Genomic DNA, 22,496 nt, shown 5'->3' with positions numbered 1-22,496 from the left:
AAAGACTGTTTCATAGCTGTCAACCTTCCCTTTTTTTTGCGAGAAATTCCCTTATTCCAGTGCCGTTTCCCGCTGCTATCCCGGATTGTTCGATATCCCGTAGACTGTCCCTGGGACAGGTGAGGCTGCTGGTCCCTTATTTTCGAGGCTGCTGATCAATTATTTTCAAATCTGAAAGTTGACAGCTATGGACTGTTTAGCTATGGTGGCTAACTTGAGAAGAATCCCTTTAAAAGATATTCTATATCCTGTGCCCGTGAATTCCATAAATTAATCGCAAATCCTCTGAATAAATTTGTCAGTCCTAAAGTTAATGCCAATCAACTTTACTGGTTCCCTTCCAGTTAACCTCATGGGTACAGCTAAAAAGATACAACTTGTCAAGATCCTGGATGCAAACATAATTCTGCAATTCCACTTATTTCAGTGGGAGTTACGCGCGCTTCCTAACTCTAACTCAATATTACAGCCCGATCGCGTGCACGGTTAGACGACCCTTCAATGCCACCGATTTCCAAATTCTGCATAGGAACGGACTCGACGGCTCCATTTTCACTCCTTCCGAAAATAAGCCTGTGGACTCAAAAGAAATCCCTGCGTAGGAATTTCACCGCGGCCGCCGCAACTATCTTTATCCAGCACCATCAAGTCTCCTTCCGCCTCGCTCGGCCTCACTCCTGCAGGTGGTTAGACGATACGATTCCGAATCCTTCCGCCGACGCTACTACCACCCTGCTTCCTCCCATCATGCTTTGCAACTGCGTAGAGACGCGGGACTGGAGCGGGGCATTCAGTCGTCGTCCCCCGCTAACTTTGGCCGAATACTTACGTCTCACCCCCTTCTCCGCGCAAACAGCGGCTTCTTTCCGCAGAGAGAACAGAAAAGCAGACCGAACCAAGGAAGGAGGCGGGGGGGGGCAGTAGCGCCGTGCGAGGGAAGTAGTCCCGGCGCCAGGCAAAGGGCTGCTGCAGGGGCAGTTGCTCGCTCGCTCTCGCTCTCTCGCTGGGCCGGTAAGTGTGAATAAGGCGGCGCGAGGGAGCGCGCGACCGAGGAAGGGGGAGGAGCCGTGGGTGAGTGGCAGCGGTTGGCTCGGCGCTGCGGGCGGCTCTGCCTTCTCGCTAGGACGAGGCGGGAGGCAAGGAAGGGGCGAGGCGGCGGCTCCTCTCATTTCCCTGTCCGGCGCCATTTTGTAGCGCAGCGAAGCAGCAAATAAAGAGCGGGGCGGGAAGCGAGCGTGGTGTTGCTGGCGCGGCGGCGGCGTTGGCGGCGGCCTTCTCCAAGCAGAGGTGCTGCTGGGCCCGCTTGATTGATGCGACACGACCCCGGCGTGGAGGCACCCGCTGCAACCGGGAGACGACGACGACGACGACGCCTCGGGGCCGCCACGGGCGGGAGGTGAGTGGCGGCCTCTCTCCGCTTCCTCGCGCGCGGGCCGCATCCGCCCGCCGCAGTCCCCGCTACTACGGCTCCAGGAGAGACCCGAGGCCCGCCGGCCCTAAGTGGGAAGGGGCATCCATCCTACGGGCGGGGCGGGGAGCGCCTTCCCGGACTAACGTAACTCGAAGCGGGGGGGGGGGGGTTAAACTCGGCGCCTTTTCCTGCGTTACGGGCACCCGTTACGGGCATTTCCTCATGGCTGTCGTCACCCCCCCTCAAAAAAACCTCCAACCCCCCCAGCGTTTTTCAGATAGCTTGTTTGGGACGGGCATCCTCTGCTCGCCTGTCTTGTTTACTATGGACCGGCCTTCCTAAAGGCATCGTCCTTCGTAGGCAGGAGCGTGGATACCCTGGGATTCTAAAATACTCCTTAGATGATTTCTTAATTACGAGGAGGCCTTTTATCCGTAAGACCTGAAAGGACTTGGCAGCACGTTTTTTATTTCTACGCCATTTGGATAGAGGGGGAATCGGAAGCCAGATGTAGATAGACGGGTAGATGCACACAGAGAGACATTCCCCACGCAGAATATGAAAGGTTATAAAGCTTTAGACTGCACTCCTCCTCTGCATTGGAGTCCGCGCCACTGTAATAAATGGGGCTTCGAAGTAAATAAGGATGGGATTGGACTGCAAGTCACATGGATGGGTTATTTAGGCTCGATTTGGCTCGCTAGAAAGTAATGGGTTCCTCAGATTGCAGGCATCACTACTTGGTGCAAGAGAGAAAGCAGGTTTGAACTGCCGCTGCTTAAAACAGCGATTTTATAAAGAATTTAAAGTCGATAAACTCCTGTTTCTTAGCTTTTCCAAGCAAATGTAGGTTACACTTGCTTTCTAATCAAAAGTCTGTTTGAAAATATGGGTTTGGCAGTATACTTTGCCAAATTGTAAGGCTAAGGTGCAAACTTGCTCAGTGGTATTAATTTATTGAGAGTTCGGTTGCTCTTTGGGGAACAAAACAAGTACAGTACAGTACAGTATATGTTGTAACATCTCAAATGTTGCAGATGCATTTCCAACGTAGAATTTGTAGACTGACTACTGGAAATATTTCTGTTCTGTTTGAGAACAAGAAACGTTTACACAATGTGTCAGATTCTAAGGAGTCTACTGGGTGCCCCCTTCCCAAGGTAATTTTCAGGTGCAGCTTACAATGTCTAGATTGATTGTCACAACTCACCAGGAGTGAGGTTTTCATCTGAGGGCCAATAAATATGTGTTGCCCATAGGTAAAGAGTTTCCTTATGCAACTGTTCTTTGATGTTCACTCATGTAAAAACCACCATGCAAAGTGATCTATTCACATTTAGAGGCACCATACTAATGACAGGCTATAGTTGCTCAAGCTACAATTCACTGGATACTAAGTTAAAACATGAATGAGTTGACTCTGGAAGTAAATGCATTCATTTGTACATAATAAGATGTGCATGGAACACTTACACAGACAAGCACTTTCCTCATAACTGCCACCATATTTGTTTCATCCTGGATTGCTCTGTTGCTTGGAGATGGATGCTTAGCTTAGATCAGCAGTGGGTCAGGGATGAGAGAGTTTCTGATATGATACACTGAAAATAAAATCTAGTTACATGACAGCACAGTTGTCTATTTTCTTAAATACTATGAAAACTGACAAGATTTTACATGTGTGGTTTGACAGAATCATAAAAGTTAAGATGACATACTTAAGTGTTTCAATTAAATACCCTTATATTTAACTTACATTTTGATGTTGAAACAGTTTAATTTGGTTATTTAACCAAATATAGTTAATAAAATGTATGCAAAGCAGCAGAAATAATAATACTCACATGTCCTTGCATTCATGAGGTTGTTTGGGTATGAATATGGGGTTTGTTACTTTTGGAAGGGTATCTAGTATGGATCTGATTATGTTCTGAAGGTGGAGTATGTGCACTGAACACTGCAGCTACAATGACTTAAGAGGGATTGATGCTTACTTGCAATAGAAAAAACTGGAACTTATCGAGGATCACAGGGTGGTGTACAACTTCACTAAAGCCATTGGCTAATATGAGTTATAGGTATGACTTCTTTCTATAGCCATCTTGAACACATGTGATAATACAAAGTCTGAGTTCATAAATCCTGAAAGAACAATTTGTTCTTAAATTGATCAGTTTTACACAATAATATGAAGCCATGAATAAAGACTTGTTTTGTGAGTTACCTATATAGAAGGGATAGAGACCCTTGTGTGTGTGTGTGTGTGTGGAGATGACTGTGGCTCTCTAGGCATCTATTTGGCCATCAGAGCTCTCCCTAGGCCACATCCTGCTTTGCACTCTCCTCAAGTGTTTTTGCCTGTCATGAATGTATTCTTGAAGTCTGATAATGCCTGTTGCTTACCTGAATAAAGAACAAGAGGTATGTGAGTGTGTGCAGATGCTAGCCCACTGTACAAAGGCAAAATGTACATTTATTCCTTCTCTCACTTTTGCTTCAGGCCCTGACCACCACTGGCACGTAGCCCTCAGAAGGTTGCCCAGAGATATGGCCCCTTAAGACTTTAAAATAAATACTGTGATAAGTCTTGCTGAGGGAGACTTGCGGATTTTAAAACATATTGATTGCTTTTAGAAGTACAGTGGTACCTCGCAAGACGAATGCCTCGGAAGACGAAAAACTCGCAAGACGAAAGAGTTTTTCGTTTTTTGAGTTGCTTCGCAAGATGAATTTCCCTATGGGCTTGCTTCGCAAGACGAAAACGTCTTGCGAGTTTGTTTCCTTTTTCTTAAAACCGCTTGAAGTGCAGTTGCGACTGACCGTGCTTCGCAAGACGAAAAACCTCGCAAGACGAAAAGACTCGCGGAACGAATTAATTTCGTCTTGTGAGGTACCACTGTACCTGCTCTTTGCTAATAATTTAAGGAGAATATTTTACCCTATATGGATTATCAACATTTTAATCTGGGTGTTGCAAGACTCATTCATGATTGAATAATTTCCAAATAAAGTTGCAAAAGATTGATTGATTATATTTGTATGCTGCTTTTCATTCAAATGAATCCCAAAGCAGCATACAAACAATACATAAAAATAATGTAACAGAACATTACAAATACAGAATAAATCTTATAGAATACTTAAAAAAATCAATGGAACAGTTACAAATCATCAGTAAAACAATTACCATATATGAAACACTATTAACAAAACAACTAAAAAAATAAGCTAAGCATCAAGTAAGTTAAGTTCAGATTTTAAATTCAGTACAACATAGTGGTTCCCTGACTGTCTCCGAGGTAGGCGTAGTGCCAGTTAATCGCAGGAATAAATTCAAAAGTGGTGAACCAATATTTAGCTAAAGCTTTTGTACCTACATATATCTGAATTCCCATACCTTTGCATGCCTTTTCCTGGAAAGGTCTTGCCGGAAAAACTTTGGAACAAGGACACGGTATAGCTGGAAACAGGGTGTCAGTGAAGATAGAGACAATAACTAATGACTAGATAATTGGTATCAATATTATTTGCAAAGATTTTGGGCAATAGAGACATAATAACATGCATTAGATATGGAAAGCTTATAAATGTCAGAAAAAGTATTTGAATACAAAATAATAGTTGTGTGAATTGGACAAAACTCAGAAACCCAGCAGGGTCATAAGGTAGAGTACACATTTTTTAAAACTAAAAAGTCATGGATTTCAGTAGTATTTAATTCAGATCATTTTCTCAGACTTTGCAGCAGATATGTATAAGCAGATACCTAGTACTGCTGTAAAAATGTTTAAACCAGTAACTTACATGTAAACCCTTTCTGTGCTGTGAAATGAGCTTTCTGCTAGCTGTAGTTACAGTTACACTCAACACAGTAGGTTGGATCCATATTTTTGCTTTCATGGACAGAAAGAACCCAAGATCTAGCAGAGGCTCTTGCTGGAAAAAGCAGGAGGAGACAGTTTCAGCAGAGGAATTCCTGTAGCTGCCATCACCATCTCCCAAGGACCCTCTGACCCAGTTTTTCAGGAGGGATTGGAGAAGTTGGCTCCCCACCTCCTCCAATGGGAGAATCTCTTGGGTGGTGGTCTGCCTAGGGGTAGTCTGGATCTAATACTTAGAGCCCAATTCTTCATAATTCTGGAAAGTACATAATGCTGTGTTCAGTGGACTCACTTCAGTTGGAGTGCATCATTATTTTCAGGTGGCATAAAAATGCTGGCTATGGTAGTAAGAGGACCAAATAATGATAGTGTTTGTTTCTTTTATGCAGAATTCACAATGACTAATGAAGAACCACTTCCGAAGAAGGTAAGCTTGAAAGCTGTAGCATTTGTATTTCTTTCTCAATATCGCATGAGGAAATAGTTGAACTTGATTATTTTTGTTCTGTAGGTTCGCCTCAGTGATACAGACTTCAAGGTTCTACCTAGAGAGGAGTTGATCTTAAGGTAAAGTGATAGGCTACCTTCTACTTAAAAACCATGCATCTCTTAACTGTTTCATTTTGAATAACTTCCATTTTTATGGTAACAGGGAACTAAAAAGCAATTTTAAGTTTAATGAGGTAGAAAGATTACAACTAAACCTTTTCCTACTGGCTGTGGAGAAAAAGTACATGTTTATCCAAAGGCAAGTAGCTGGAAATTCTGAACTTACAATGCAGAAAGGAAAAAAGTCATTTGATATACTTTCAGACTGTATAGAGAATTCCAGAGGAAAGAATGTAAGAGTATGACCAAGAGTCTGCACCTTGGCAGTCTTGGGTTTGTAACAGAAATAAACTCTCCATGTCTTTCATATATGAGGCTAGAAACTTGTTTTAATACTGCAGAAATGAAGGATGGAAAGGTGCTTAGGGTGGTACTAGATGTGAGATTGTCTATAGCTCATTGTTTTTGGTTGGAAAGAGCTTAAGATATTTAATGAATACCCTATTGTGTGTTTAAGTGTGATCTTGTCTGTACTCCCACTTTGCACCAAGCATGCCATAATTTAATAATTTAAGATTCAAAAACCATTTTCCTTCCTCATTAGGTGGAAGCAGTATGAAGCATATGTGCAAGCTCTGGAGGGCAAATATACAGACCTTAACTGTAAGTGGAAACTCAATTGCAAAATAGAAGTGATAATAAATAAAATAGTTTTTTTAAGAGGAAGCGGTTGGGTTTTCTGTACAGCTCAGAAAAGTATCTGAACAGCCCTTTAAGTAAGCTTGGTCAGGCTGATCCACAAACCGTTTAGAACTGTAGTTCCCTTCAAAGGTTCACTTTTATCTATCTACTTAGAGTTCAGACATATTAATGGCATTAGCAGTTCAGTCACTCAGGCTTAAGTAACCTATCTCTGATGTACATTGTTCAAATTGGTGTGTCACAGGCCACATTTTAAGTCATTGGTATACAGTGTTTACTAAGCTTAAATGTGGTTTATGTTTTTAAAAAAACCCAACAAAGAAACAAAACCCAGGCGTAAATAAAATACACACATAACTAGCAGCAGCTGGTGTAAGCTTCCTAATCTATCCTCCTATCCTGCCATCCCTTTTGTACAAAAGTATTCCAGGTAACCCATAGGAGGAGGTGAGAAAGTGGCTGGCTCAAATTATTGTTAAAGGTTTTTGGTGGTCTTTTCAGAAGTTGTTGGTGTGTTAGAAGTGCCTGTAATAAAGTTAAATGAATTCAGCAGATCTATGAGTGGGACTGGTGTTGGGTTTCCCATTGGGTATCTTCGCACTTATTGTCTGCAGAAGTTTGGTTAACTGCTCAAACTGATACTGTTGGAAGTGCTGTGGGTGCATCTGATAATTAAATACTTACTTTTGTTTCAGGAGGCTTAAGCAGGATTTCTGAAATGCTATCATAAAATCACAGTGCTGTGACCTTGCCTGTAGCCATCATGTATGTTTTGTGGTCTCCTCTGCAGTCACAGCTAAAGACCAGTTTGAGAACTATGGTTTTAGACCAGCCTTCCCCAGCTGGTGCTGTCCATATATTTTTGGCTTCCAATCCTATCATTCCTGGTTATTGACTGCTGGTTGCGGTGGAGTAGTTTAAAACATATGGAGGGCACCAGGTTGGGGTATGCTGTTCTTGAAAAACATTAATATAGAATGAATGATAAAGTGTATCATATTTTGTGTATATGCACCTTCTGATCATTGTGGAATTCTTTAAGCCAATACGATGGGTTCTTGCTGTAAAGTCAGGTATGGGAAACCTGTGGCACTCCAGATGTGGTCGTATGCTTCCCATCATAGGGTTGTTGGTTCTGCTGCCTGAGACTGAGGAGAACTGGGGTCCAACAAAATCTTGGCGAGCCACAGTTTCTCTGTCAGTACCTGTTTATACAGGTATAGATAAATTTATACAGATACAGATAAAATTACTTAAGAGGGGTTTTTTAATCTTTACTTTGCAATCAGATTTGTTTGATTTGTTAACATAAACCCATTCAGTCAGAAAACATCAGTGTAAAGTGGTATTAAAGTAAGTGTTGTTGAACTCCTCTGTATCCTTGGGATTTGAGTTCAGGTTATTTTAAGCTATTTGAATCTCAAAATTGTCCCTCTGGAAAGAGAAGCTTGCCTTTACATATCCACCTTGGGATTAATACTGGGAACAACAATTAGGCACCAAAGGATAGTTGTACAGGTTACCATGCAATACCTCTAGAGTGACAAGCAAGCTTTTTTCTAAACACACCCAAGAGAGCGCTATCTCAAGTATGAGTTTAATTAACGTGAACCTGTTGACTGATCTCAAACAAAATGCAGTTTGTAGAAAAGTTCAGTTCTTTTCTCCCAGTTGGGGTCTTGGGGAACTGCAAGCCGTTATTATTGGTGTGTTTGTACTGGCAGCAGAAAGTTTTTACCAGTTTTAGGACAAAGCTAAATACCAGACTATATGTGCTGTCTCTGTCATCTGTAGATGTTAATAGATCCACAGCATGAATTTTGTTTGTGGGACACTGCAATCACAGTAATGGTCTAATCCCCTTTAAGTGCCTCTAAGTCCTTTAAACATGGCAACTGCTTTTCAGCTTTCTAGTTGTTATGGAGGTTATGTAATCTTCTATGAACTTAATATCCTTGGTTAATAGTTAAAACATGCTATGTTGGTGTCTCATGAATTTAACTCAACAAAAGCTTTTGCCCATTATATATATATATATATATATATATATATATATATATATATATAGTGTTATTTTTTAAGATGGCACAATATTTTGTTGCAGGAGTAGGCTAACTTGGGCACCTAAAAAAAATAAATCATTACTTCTCACAAGTAGTCCCTAGAAATAGAAATGAAGGGTGGCATTCCATGAAGTAGTTTCATTAGTGAAGGGACTTCTGGCTGTGCTTTGGAACTTACCCTCCCTTTTCTCTCTTCATACACTCACAGAATCTGTTCAGGGGGTTCCAGCAACCCTCTGAAGCAAATTTGAGGAGCAAGTAGGGGAAGAGGAGAGGGAGGGGGAGTTCCCTTATTATAGACTACTGGTCCTACCTGTTGTTGACAGCTGATAGGAAAAAGGAAGGTAGAAAAAGGGTAGGAATCTCCTAATTGATCTTTCTTGTGTTTGTGCAGCTTTGCTTGATGTAGAGGAGCTATTCCTTTCCCCGTTAAATTCTTGTATGTGGGTTTAGTTGATTCAATAGGGGTGCAGAGGCAAACAAGCTTGATGGTCAAGTTGTTTTGCTTAGACAAAAATTTGGTTTCAGGTCTTTATAGGCTCCCACTAAAACTTTGTGTTCGCTTTGCCATTCAACAATAGCTAATGATGTAACTGGATTGAGAGAGTCAGAAGAAAAGCTGAAGCAGCAACAGCAAGAATCTGCTCGAAGAGAAAATATCCTAGTGATGCGGCTGGCAACTAAGGAACAAGAGATGCAAGAGTGTACTGTAAGTGAAGCTTTTCAACTTGTTGCAGATGAAGGTGTCTGTGTTGATATATTTATTTTTAGCTTAACATCCTGTATGTGGAATACTATTAACATCCTGTGGTGTTTGCTTCAACTATCCTGTTGCATGAGTGTTTTTTCAGTCTTTTTGGTCAAAAGGCCACATTCCTGGCAGAATGAAAACTTTAATGAATCATGATGCCTTCATCTTTTTAAGTGACTGAGAACTACCCTAGATCAGTAGCAGACCTAAGCAAAACATAGCTACTTTTAAAATAACAATAAAATGCTGTGCACATTTAATTCTGCTGTGATGCATAGGTAGCTGAAACAACTTCTGTGTAGCCAAATTGTGGTGGTGTATGACGAAGATGACCCAGCTGTTCTGATCTATATATGTCATCTCTACTTCCAAAATGAGTTAATGGAGTCCCAAAGATATTTCAGGAAGCAGGCCCAGTGTTCACTATTGTCTTCTGTACCTACAGTAAGAGGAACAGCACTTTTCCTTGTGAATGACTTCCTTCAAGTCATTTGTCGGTTTACTTAATTCACTTAATTTAGGTGTACCTGTATAAATGTAGAAGCAGAGCTTGGCTTCCCAGTTTGTGAATAGTTCTAGCAGACAAGACTAGGATATTAGTTGGCTTAGGGAAATATCACTGTGGTTAGGGAGGTGTTTCTAGCTATATGCCTATTTATGCTGCAGAATCTCAAATTTATCAGTCCATAGCTTGGGAGTTGATACATTTATGTTCATTACTTTTTGTGCAGTTTACTGCATAAATATTGTCAGATCAGACATTGGCTAGCAGTTGCTTTGGCCACCTTTTCTGCAAGCTGTATTTCATACTTTTTGCCAAGCTATGTGGTTCTTAGCACTGATGTAGCTCCTTTAAAGCACTTTGAGATGGGATTCTAGAAGAAGACAAAAGTTACTCTGCTTTAGAACTTCCCAACTGATATCACAGTACCAGTGTTCATTGAGTAATAAATATTGGCAGAAGAAAATGTGTTAAGTAGAATTTTCTCTAATGTAGTATTCACTCAAATAACAATGAATTTCGAAGAGATCTGTCCTGCCAGTTCATATTTCCTCTAAGATAGGTAAAAAAAATGGTTTTAAAAATTCTACCCCCCCAAAAAGGATTAAAGCCACATATTTATTGGCCAGTCAAATGTCTCTTTGATGTTACCTGCCTTTTTACAGAAGTGCATGCAAAGATGAAAACTGCCAATGTTAAAAAGAGAACTTGATGTAAGCCTACAAGTTACTACTAGTACAACTTAAAATTGAGTTGAGAACAACTTATAGCTCTGGCTTTTGGGGAGCTTAAAGTGTAAAATTACAAATAAAAGGCATATGTAGATTCATTTATTTTATAAAATTTGTATACTGCTTGATTGCGGTGGATGATCTGAAGGTGCTATGGGTTAAATTTTGGGAGTAGTTCCTGGAGGTTGATACAGTGATGATTTTAAAAAAAATAAATCCTAGGTACCCAGTATGCCGGTGGAACAAACACAAAATTACCCTGTTCTTTGGATCCATTCTAAGCATTCAAATTCCATGCATTCCTGTCAGTTTCGGTGTTCAGTTGTATTCAAGAAAATGTTAAATTATGAGATCCTTATTGTATGGGGGTATCAGACTGAAATGGGTTAAGTTGGCTCATGAAAGCTTGTAAATGCCAATGTAATCATTTTGCCCTCTTTTATGCAGAATCAGATCCAGTACCTCAAGCAAGTCCAGCAGCCAAGTGTTGCTCAACTGAGATCAACAATGGTGGACCCAGCCATCAACTTGTTTTTCCTAAAAATGAAAGCTGAACTGGAACAGACTAAAGACAAACTGGAACAAGCCCAAAATGAACTGAGTGCCTGGAAATTTACACCTGATAGGTAAACAAAACATACTCCCCAGTCAAGACTTCCCTGACAGAGAATGCTTTGGTGGGACAACCACGTACTCGTTTCCACACCAAGACTCAGACGTTTTGAGCCAAAAGCCACATTCTTATACTGTCCAGCTTGTAATGCTTAATGTAAAACTTATCAGATGAACCTTGTGTTTCAGCTTTTCCCCCCCTTTGCTTCAGAGGCCTGACAGCGTCGGACTATTCTGAAGAAGTGGCCACCTCAGAAAAAGTGCCCTTTCTAGAACATGTAGACACTTGCGAAGTGGTTCTGTTTGAAGAAAATAGAGGGAGAAGCAGAAGTCTAAAGTCTGTGGCACACTATGTCTACAGACAGTTTGGAGGAGAACCTAGAGATTTTAAATCATGAATTGATCATGTCAAATTCGAGTAAAACATTAAAATGGAATATGCTTCGCTCTTAACCCTAAACCTAGTGACTTAGAGACTGATTAAGTCAGTTTTGCCAATAAGACTGTGGACTTCCTCCTTGTTCACTGAACTGCTGGGTCAAAACTCAATGAGGTGAATTTTGTTTAAATCACATTTGGTAATCGGCTTTGAATAGCTGTGAGAACACGCACACAGTCAGTGTTGATTTTTCCTAGCATTTGGGTTCCATAGGACTTCAGTGAACCTTTTCATGGCTTTGAATAACAAATTGTTCTGTGGATGGCTGGCAATATGTGAACTCCTAAATCTAGTACTGTACGTATAGTTGCAATTTAATTACATCTTCCTAACCTTGTTGAAGCAGTTGTGTACGTCCTGGATCTCAACTAGTATATCTAACCCCAAACTAGTTGTGATTCTTTTACTGCCCTTATCCATGCAGAAGTGCCATTCATTATTTTTATCCTGAGACACTGTGTGCAGGCTATACAAGGTGCTGCAGTAGTAGTAGTTACTTTCAGAGTTTGTTTGGGGCATTTTGCATTCCACTGTATACCTAGTTTTTGTACTGCAGCCTTCTATAAAATGTGCCTTGAAATAGTTGTACTGCATAGTTCAGGGGACACTGCTGTTCGTACTACTGTATGGGAAGCTTTCATGTAGTATGAATATAAATATGTAGAACAGGCTGCTACTTGATTTTGTCCTGTTCTCTGGAAGAGAGATGATGTTGAAGCAAATTGCATGCATCCCACTGGTTGGCATCAGTTCAGAAGAGTTGATACTTTTTGATGCCTCGTCATGTCCCAAGTGATTTCCAGGAATGGTAGTCTGGGACAGTTTAGTGTACATTCTTGAGGTCACAATGGAAAGACTGCCGAATATAATTGAACCATAATAGTCAATATATAATAACAGAAAGAAAATTAAGGACTGTTTCATAGTAGGTAAAATAGAAGAACAAATATTTTAATGTTCCACTTCCAGCATTCCCAATACAGTATTGGTTGAGTTAAATAAAAGATACTTCTACGAAGTACTTTTTAACTCTGCTTTAGATAATTATTGCAGCATATGAAATGTGGTAGTATATGAACCTTTGTCCATTATTGAGTCTACATCGAAAGAAAACCTTGAAGCAAAAACAAATTGCATCTTTCAAACATCTTGGGGTGATGCTATGGAAAATCTTTTAAAGGTCTAGCATCAAAACAGAGGTAAGACCAACAGAGAAAACAGCAAAAACTGTCTTAATATGTTGCAACTGACTTTGTAAAACTTGTTAAATGTATAATCAAAAATCATTTCTCATAGGTATGTTTTAATTGTGGGATGTCCTACAGATTATTTGTGAACTTCAGTTTAATCAATTCATGTTTGGATAGAGGATGGTGACTTCAAATGTTTTTGGGTTCTCAAGGTGACATGAACCTAAGTATGAACTTACTTCGTTTTCACTTCAAATAGACATCTGGAAAAACTAATTTTTGCTTGATTTTTAGAAAAATGAGTATCTTAGTCTTGAACAGGTCTTTGATATATACATATTTCCACTTACTGTGAAATCACATCCCTTTAAACATTTAAGTTTTATTTGATATGCCTTACAATTGACTTTGCTACACATTTTAAAGGTCTAAGGGGTGGGATCTTAATTTATCCCTTTCAAGAAATATTTTCATCATTTGTCTTCCATATGTTTTGCCAAAATTTCTTTTTGACTTGATACTTGAAAGTACTAGTTCACTCTTCTACATATTAATGTGGTTCTGAAGGGTCAAAGGAACAGTTCTTGTATCTGCACATCACTTTTTGTGGATCATTGTCTGTGCTCAAGAGCTGACTGTTTCAACAGTGTTTAAAGTATTGTATTGCATTGTCCTTGTTCATAGGATTCCAGATAAAGTAGGGGAAATCACTGAATGCTATATTTTAACTGTCACTGATACCACACATAGTATCCAATAGTGATGCTAATTATGGGGGTGGCATCATTGAGGCTTCCTAGTTAACAGGAAAATGCTTAAAAATTATAACTTTACCAGAATATTTGATTTGTTAAATAGGTGGTAGCTTTCATTGCAGCAGCATCCTGCAATTCTGTTAGCTTGTTACTGTTGTTGCCACTCTCACCCATTTATAATCTCTTTCTTGACAGAAATAGTTTCTTGATTTTTTATATGAGACAGTAGTTTGGTGAACATGAAAACATAAGCAACAACTTAAATTCCTATGTAGGTTCTTAAAGAGATTATGTTGTGCTGGAGGTGGACATGAAGAATGCATCATGGATATTCTGAAATGGCTGAAATTCTTGAAGGCACAGGCCAAGATCCAAAGAACCATCCTTCAAAGAGTTTGAGGGTTTTGACTTTTTTTTCTTAAACCAAAGCCTCATATAATGCAAGGGATGATTTTGAAACAGAGAAGAGTTTCAGAAATTAATGAGGGCTGTTATTAAAGAAACCTGTTCAATCCCCTCTTGTATACTTAAAGCAGCTTTTTGGATCCTGGCCATCAGCTTTGTGTGATAACCAAGGGTCACTTCATGCAAATTGTTTTCTGTATTGATCATTGTTTCCATGTAGAAAAAATAGGTATATGCCATAACATGTGATGCATACTGATATGTACTTCAGCACATGCACACTTAGCGTGTGTGATTAGCAGTGGGTTCCATGTATTCAGAACACATGCACATGTCACATTATGGTGTAAGATTAGTTTTCCTATGTGGAACAGGTTTATGTAGGAAAATGCCTTGTGTGAAGTACCCTTCTATGTCTTTTGAATTATAGCAGAGAACACTTGCAAACGTTGAACTTTTATTTAGCCATGATTGCAGTATGAACAGGCAAAAGAACTGATAATTGTGTGGTGAAACAGTTACATATCTGCTTAAAGTTTTTGGGTAGGTGCATACAGGATTTGCAAGGAATACATATTAAGGAAAATGAAATGTTAACGTTAACTTGCTGGGATTATAGTAGATCCATATAGGTAAGCTTCAAGAATGTGTGTCCCAACCAGAGAAAAAATAGGTAATGTAAGTGACAGGAACCTTTATAGAGAACAACATATTTTAAAAGGATAATAAATTGTGCAGACATAGGTTCTAAATTTTGTTCTAATACTGTTCTTGCATCATATGTCACATTTTCATAGCTTACCTTGCTCATGAAACTATTAACTGCAATTTTTAAGCCCCCATGATTTTATTTCATACAAATTTTTAAGCTGCATTTGTTTCCTTTAGTTTTGGAATCTTCCTTGCATTACTAAGGTCTATAATATCTTAGGTAGAAGTTTCCCCCCAGCCCTTCTATCAGAATGGGCTCTTGTGCATGCAAAGCATCTTCATATCACTGAGCAGTGTATCCTTTTGCTATATGCTATCACATGATGTCTGAAACTGCAGTGTTTCATGTAAAATAGAGCTGCATGTTTTAGTTAGACAAAACATGGAAATGCCTTTCAGTGTATGTTGAGTGGTTTTCCTGAACTGAAACAAGATTGCATAAATCCTGGACATGTAAACAAAAGTGTATATATAGCATATTATTTGTGCATTTTTGTGTGAAGTCACACAGAAAGAAAGCAACTAGCTATCACAGTTCCATAAATTAGATCATGCGCATTAATTGGTTATATGCTAAAATATGTAAGACAGTGGCATGATCTAGCTGCTTCTGTTTGTGGAAAGTATATTGTAACTTACTTTGCTAAACACCCTGCAGTGTGCTGCTTATTAGTAAGCCAAGAAACTCCTGCAGATCACTTACACGTAGTGGCCACAGCTCTGTGGACTCGTGGCTATGGCGCTGCTCTGGCAGAGTAGCCTGCACACTATGATGACTTACCAGAAATGGTAAGACTGCATTGCAATGTGTTGCATTGCTCAGCACAGGAGCAGCATACCTAGCACAACACTGAAAGAGGATTAAAATAAATTTCTTGATGAGCCCCTTCTGAATCATATCTCAGTCCTTTGGATTGGATCCAAGCCCATTTAAATGGGACAGGTTCGGTATTATTAAGTCCCATTGATTTTACTGGATCTCTAAGCATGACTAAATCTGGTGAAAACCTCCCCCCCCATTCCCCCCCCCCATTGGTACTCTGCGGTTATGTCATTTTTTCCTAAGGTTTTGGATTCTATTCTGCTCATTTGCATTCTTGGTATGGCAAGTTCACAAAGTATTATTATGCAACATAATGTTACTGCAATTTTGCATATAGTCATGACTAGAGCCTCCAGTATATTGGTAAAAAGAGATTGTTCATTGCTTGCAAGCCAGATCATTGACTATACTGGGTTCTAGCCAGTTCTAGTCCTGCTCAAAGTAGACCCATTGAAATTAATGGCCATGATTAACTTAAACCCTTTAATTTCAGTGGGTCTACTCTGATTAGGACTTAGTTGGATGCAACCCATTATGTCCAACACTGCTTTGCTTCTCCCACCTCCCCTTCCTTAGAGGCACAACTAAGTTCATTTTCTTTTGAAAATTGCTTCATGCTGTAGTTGGAGTATAAGAACAACAAAAGTCATTTGATCAACTGTAGAACTTGCCTTTCAGTTTCTCGGAACAGGGCCAGAAGATCAGCAGACGATGATGGATCAGCCTCTGGTATCTATAGGGAGACTTTGTACAATGACAACTGGCAGTAAGATACTGTAGCGTGACACGTACAGGAATACCACTTCAGTAACTACTTTTAAAAAGGGAGATGAGAGAATATTGTTTTCATTTTGTGATAGATGGCTCTTTCCTTTACAGCCAAACAGGCAAAAAGTTAATGGCGAAGTGTCGAATGCTTATCCAGGAGAATCAAGAGCTTGGAAGGCAGCTGTCCCAAGGACGTATTGCACAACTTGAGGCAGAGTTGGCTTTACAGAAGAAATATAGTGAGGAGCTTAAAAGCAGTCAGGATGGTAAGGGTTTTTTTATAAAGAAAATAGAAAAAGTGCCTTTTATCTGTAGGCTTCACCAGTTAATGTTATGATGTGGGTATTATGTTTCCACTGTAGAGCATGTTTAAACATTATGAATAAAGGGATAATTTCAAGCTCATTTAATCAAATTCCATGGAAGCACAAAAAACTAAACATAAAGCTAGTTTTTCATGAAGGTAAATGTAGTGTGACATGTGAAATAACAGATTGACTAGAATATGAAGGAATTCCACTAGGAAATAGTCATGTGTGACTACTTGCATATGTGTGTGTTTGATACTTTGCCCTCCAAGGGTGCTGTGGACTTTATTCTAAAACAGAAGCCTTCTTTGCTGCACAGCAGAAGACTAATTTGAAATTGTGGAAAGTATAACAGCATTATGTGATAAAACATGGTGGTCTGCTTTTCATAGTAAAGCAACCCAAGCCCCTTTGGGTGGCAGACAGGCACATGGGTACCTAAAGTAGTTATTAGGATCACAGTTTGCTTTGTAAATTTTGCTTTGGCCCAGTTCTGACCAGCACACTTCCAGAAGAAGTTCATACAAAGTTAAAATTAGTATTTCATTTATTGTTATGAATTTTACCTTCAGTTGTAGATAGATGTATTGAGTTAGAGACATGGGGGTGCTTTGGTATAATGCTAGCACTTTGTATCACAACTAGCGGAAACTTTTGCTGTAGGGATTACACGGATTTAACCCTTCATTGGAAATAGTTTTGGGGGCAAGTTGTAGGATTGTAGGCACTAGAGAAATTAATTTGCACTTGACTGGGTAGTGAAATTTTCTAATAGTAGAAAATACCAAAAAAATCATGATTGTATGTTTGTGGAATGAAGTTGTTATTGCTAATGTTTGCCTGTGTTGGCATACTTGTTAGTATCATTCTATCAGGCTGGTGATGAACAGCAAACTTCCAAAGAGAATGTTGATATTACATTTATTTATATTGCCAAATATGTCACTAACTGTACATTTAAAAAACTTCACTCACAGTGTTAATACCATAGCTGTCAACTTTTCCCTTTTCTTGCGAGGAATCCTATTCGGAATAAAGGAATTGCCTTTTAAAAAAGGGAAAAGTTGACAGCTATGGTATGAACACCCTGAGTGAAGTTTTTTAAATGTACAGTTAGTGATTATATACTACATAGGTTATTATATGAGGGATCATGGTACAGAAACATTACTGGTGCAAAAACAGAACATTATTTGCCATGGAACCCCAGTTTTCCCCACTTCCAAAGATAGCATAGAAGATCATGCAAATTAATACGTATAAATGTGGTGATGTATGCTAAGAATAAATGTTTTAAGGCAAAATGCCCAGAAGTTATAAGGAAGACGCATGTAACCATGCAGGTTGGGACTGCCATCCCTGAACCTTGGAGCTTTTGCAGATATCTTAACAAATCAATAGCTGTAACAGTTTTTTCCCCTTGAAGAATCTTTGCCTGATAATGCATTTGGGCCCTGGTGCAAAATTCTTTGCATTTGGATTTGAAGGAACTTGCTGCTTCGTTTATAATCATTTTGGTAGGCATATTGAGATTAAAACAAACATTCTATGAAATGTCTTCTGCTCTGTATTTTTCTCTAGTTCTTTTTCTTTGTATATGCCCATGAGTGTGTGCTACCCATTGGGTTGTGCTGTCCTACCATGGGATGTGGAAGCTATTTTTTTGGAGCTCTGTATTGGCTATGTAGATTAGGAAAAATATGTACACAAAGCCATCAACATATGAATATGTTATTAACTAAGTTGAGGTGGCTTGAGACAGTTTTAGGATACATAAATGAGCTATTTTAAGTGTATGCTCCAAATGTGTTTTTCTTCATGTAGAACTGAATGATTTCATCATCCAACTTGATGAGGAAGTAGAAGGTATGCAGAGTACCATTCTAGTCCTACAGCAACAATTGAAGGAGACTCGCCAGCAGTTGGTTCAGTATCAGCAGCAGCAGCAGCAGTCACAAACCTCAGCCCCAGGTAGCAGCCGGACTCCAACTTCAGAAACTGCAGACCAGGGAGAAGCCATGAGCAAAGACTGCAGTCGTATGGCAAATGGACCAAGCAATGGCAGCTCGTCTCATCAGAGGACAGCTGGGCCTGGTTTTTATAGAGAGGGCAGTGGAACAGAGGATGACTTTCCACCCTCACCAAGCAATGGTAATAAGCTTTCCAACCACTCTGAAGATAGAACTGGCAGAGGATCTGGTAGCTATATAAATCAACTCAGTACTGGGTACGAAAGTGTAGACTCTCCCACTGGTAGTGAGAATTCTCTAACTCACCATTCAAATGACACAGACTCCAATCACGATTCTCAAGAGGAGAAAACGGTCAGTGTGAAAGGTAACAGAACTGCGGGGTCTCGTCATGTTCAGAATGGTTTGGACTCAAATGTCAATGTACAGGGTTCAGTTTTGTAACCTTTTTTCTGCAACATTTTTATATAGTGTCGTTTAAATTGGGAGAAGAAACTGTCCAGAACTGTTCAGATTAGTGCATATATGTCACAATTCTGCCTTTGTGGGTTTTTTGCTTCGATACCTCTGCCACTTCTGAAATTTTAACAATTACATTGAATGTTGCTAAAAGGATGTTTGTGTAGGCTCAAGATATTTTTGAGTTAATGTGAAGTTGAAACGAATTTTATTTCCAGGTATAACACAATGATGTCTGTACAAATCTGTGTATATCTAGAACTTGTGCTGCGTAAGGGCATTCTTTACTCATACTGTTATAACACTCAAATTGTCATAATAGTTGTGAGGTAATGACTGCCAAGTTTGCCCAGTACAGTAGTTTTATAACTAAAATGAACTTGGTGAAGGAGTCCTGTAGTAGTCTGTGTTCCAGTTTTGCCACCATGCATCTGTGCGTTCTCTTTAGGTGACCGAATGTTTAAGAATTTTGTGTGCATAGTTACTCGGTTTAAGAACTGTTGTATCCTGTTAATGCATATTGCTCTGTGACTCCAATATTATCTTAACTGTACTGACCAAACCTAAATAAAGATTTTTAATAATGTAATTTATTTAGTCCTTCTGTGTTTGTCTTGTGCAGACTTGTTGGGCTTTTCTTTACTCCAGTTTATATAGAACCCTTCATTATAATATGCAGTCTTCATTGTAATAGATAAAAGCATGTACTTGAAAGTCATTTAAGCTTTATGGTGCTCTTATCAGTATACAGTATGTGGCCCCTTTCTCATAGTGAATGTACAGCTCTTGCCACTGAAGCTTTTTTTAAAAAAATGCAAGTGGTACATTTTGCTGTGGACATGAAGTATATAGTTGCCTCAGGAATGTGCTTAAATGAAGTGACTGAAAATTTTCCATAGTGGAAATCCATAGATGTGCTTATCATGGGATAAAGAGGACATCTAAGCACACATTTTCTGTGGGAGAATTGGAATTCTGAATTGCTGGTTTAAACATCAACCATCCTCTTTAAGTGCATTTAACTAGAATGGATATGTCAAACACTGTCATAGTACAATTTTTGCAATGCTTTGTGAAAATGATTGGGAGAGGTAGGATTTTGTTTCCAAGGTGCCTTACATCTACATGTCAAACTCCTTTATGCTTCAATGTGACACAGTACCAAAGCAAAAACTCTGAAACCCTAGTGCAAACTTCCATACATTGGCATGCAATTACATATGGCTTTTCCAGACCTCGTTCATGATTTATGTGTTGCAGAAGCATTTAACTTAAACCCTTCCAAAATCCACCTTCAGTGGATGACACTGGGTTCTGATATTATGAAAAAGAAAACAGCCTATCCACTTAGTGCACACCATTTATTATCTCTATACATGTTAATTCCACCCACCCCATGGCCTTTTTGCTAAGCTAAAAAGTTCCAAATGAAACTTTCCTTCCTATGTTGCTTCAATCCTCTTATTTCATTTGCCAATTAATGCATATTTTACAACCCTACAGTAAGCTTTTTGAAATGGAGTGATGAAAAGTACGCAGTATTCAAAGTGTGGTTGCACAGTAGATTTGTATACAGTCACTGATACTTGGCAATGGTTATTTCAGTCAATTTGGTAACTACCAACAGTAACCCCTAGAGTGCCTGGCATTCAGAACCTTTGAGGAAGCAGTATCTTGAATTTCGTCTCAAGTTTAAATCTTTTGTATTATTTTAGTAGTAGGCTAACTCCTATAAACTAAAAAAATTGTTCAGTAGCACCTTAGAGACCAACTAAGTTTGTTCTTGGTACAGTCATATCTCGGGTTGAAGTTGCTTCAGGTTGAACATTTTTGGGTTGCGCTCGAGGTGACCCGGAAGTAACGGAACGCATTACTTCCGGGTTTTGTCGCTCGCGCATGCGCAGACGGTCAAAATGACATCGTGCACGGAACCGGCAAATTGCGACGCATGCAGACGCGAGTTGCGTTTGCTTCAGGATGCGAACGGGGCTCCGGAACGGATCCCGTTTGTATCCAGAGATACCACTGTATAAGCTTTCGTGTGCATGCACACTTCTTCAGATCTGCACACTTCTTTCGTCTGCATGCAGACGAAAGCTTATACCAAGAACAAACTTAGTTGGTCTTAAGGTGCTACTGGACATTTTTTATATATATTTCCTCTAAACTAGTTCTTTTGTAATAGAAGTCCAGAATCATTAAGGTGGAACCAGCCTCTTCAGTATGAATCTGACTGACTACTTAGGATCACTTGCATGATCAGAAATGGATATTCTTTCTCCAGTTGCTCACCATATATTCTAAGGAAGGGGGTTGGCTTTTCTGGCTATAAATATGTGAAGAATCCCCTCAGTTCATTTGTCTCCGTGGAGCCATCCAGCCAGATGCAATGTAAAGCTTTGCCCTTTCTCAAAGTCTCTTCCCTGCAAGGCACTCTGCACGTGCTCTTGAAATCAAAGCCTCCTCAAGCAAGTACAACCTAACTAGCTAATGTAGTTTTGACTGTTTGAAATAATTTTGAAGTGTGATTTGTTGCCCAATCTTTTACTTACCCCACCCCGTTCTAAATACATTGACAACTTCATTAGTATAAAAAGGTATCTAGACAGCCTAGTTTCTCCCCCCCCCAAGGTAGGATTGGCCTGTTGGCCTATCCAGATTCCTTTCTGAGAAACTATTAAAGAGGGTCTGCCAGTAGGGAAACCGCGCCCCCCCAGTCCTGATAAGTCACAGTCCCATTGCCTGCCTAGCTTCTGGTATATTTTAAAAAATGCTTATTGTTGGACTTAAGTCTTTAAAGGGAGGTGCCGCTCATATCTCTCTTCTGCATCCCCCATTGTCTGCTTCCATTTCTTTATCAAAGCTCTGTGTTCTTAGTTGAGCAACTGAGCAACTTCTAAAAGCTTCTTGACTTGGTTAACCATGCTGACATCCTCTTGGCCTTGGTGGTGCCTTTCCTGATCTGTTCTATACCAGCTAGGCTTAGTGTGCTTTTGAACAGCTCCCAAGCTGCCTGGAGAGATTTGACCTTCTTGTGACTTTCAACTTCCTTTTTACCAATCTTTGTGGAAAGTTTCCTCTTGAAATCAAATGGGATTGCATTGGACTTTCTTGGCAGTTGTCCATTTTCATACGTAGAAATTGAGAGCACTGTTCAGTTTCCAAATGATTTAAGAACATACCTTGCACCAGGTCTTGGGTGACACTTTAAGTCCAGAGTCACTTCACCTGTTTGGTTCCATGACCAACTGTTCTAGGTCACAGTCCTTAGGGTATCTAGAATCTACCTCGTTGTGACCAGAACATACTAGATTTATGTGAGAGTTGTTGCCCATTAGCACACTGCCAACGTTGGGTGCCTGCTTGATTTTACACTCTCTCCACCATAATCACCCAAGACAATTTGGTCAGGATGGCAATAATACTTGATATTCTCACCTAAAGTGATTTTGTGAGGGGAGTCTGC

At 39.7% G+C, this 22,496-nt stretch overlaps 1 protein-coding gene and 1 long non-coding RNA gene across 4 annotated transcripts; one reads left to right on the top strand and one right to left on the bottom strand.

The window, feature by feature from the left end:
- Positions 1 to 754: 754 nt before the first annotated feature.
- On the top strand, positions 755 to 19,619 carry WTAP (WT1 associated protein). 3 transcript variants are annotated; one of them, XM_083605825.1, is made up of 9 exons: positions 755 to 1,011; positions 1,195 to 1,396; positions 5,682 to 5,719; positions 5,804 to 5,859; positions 6,446 to 6,504; positions 9,188 to 9,315; positions 11,038 to 11,216; positions 16,405 to 16,559; positions 18,426 to 19,619. In XM_083605825.1, the coding sequence occupies exons 3-9, from the start codon at positions 5,690 to 5,692 to the stop codon at positions 19,013 to 19,015; spliced, it is 1,197 nt and encodes a 398-aa protein (XP_083461951.1). In that variant the 5' UTR covers positions 755 to 1,011; positions 1,195 to 1,396; positions 5,682 to 5,689; the 3' UTR covers positions 19,016 to 19,619. The 3 variants fall into 3 exon arrangements, with proteins under 3 accessions (XP_083461951.1, XP_083461952.1, XP_083461950.1); XM_083605826.1 differs by lacking the exon at positions 1,195 to 1,396; XM_083605824.1 differs by lacking the exon at positions 755 to 1,011 and having other exon boundaries at positions 1,067 to 1,396.
- LOC310759045 lies at positions 15,818 to 18,426 on the bottom strand. The gene is made up of 2 exons (XR_014546167.1): positions 17,588 to 18,426; positions 15,818 to 17,550 (listed from the first exon to the last, which is right to left on the bottom strand). It is a non-coding gene; the product is annotated as an uncharacterized lncRNA (long non-coding RNA).
- Positions 19,620 to 22,496: the final 2,877 nt, after the last annotated feature.

This window comes from Podarcis filfolensis (genome assembly GCF_964270895.1).
Source record: "Podarcis filfolensis genome assembly, chromosome: 3".
In the NCBI taxonomy this organism is placed as follows: domain Eukaryota; kingdom Metazoa; phylum Chordata; class Lepidosauria; order Squamata; family Lacertidae; genus Podarcis; species Podarcis filfolensis.
This window is presented reverse-complemented; position numbering and strand designations above follow the sequence as displayed.

Excerpts from the sequence above, each read along its gene's own strand:
- WTAP (XM_083605826.1), top strand. The coding sequence starts at position 5,690 with ATGACTAATGAAGAACCACTTCCGAAGAAG. Across the intron at positions 5,860-6,445 it reads AGAGAGGAGTTGATCTTAAG|GTGGAAGCAGTATGAAGCAT; the intron begins GTAAAGTGATAG and ends CTTCCTCATTAG. Across the intron at positions 16,560-18,425 it reads GCTTAAAAGCAGTCAGGATG|AACTGAATGATTTCATCATC; the intron begins GTAAGGGTTTTT and ends TTCTTCATGTAG.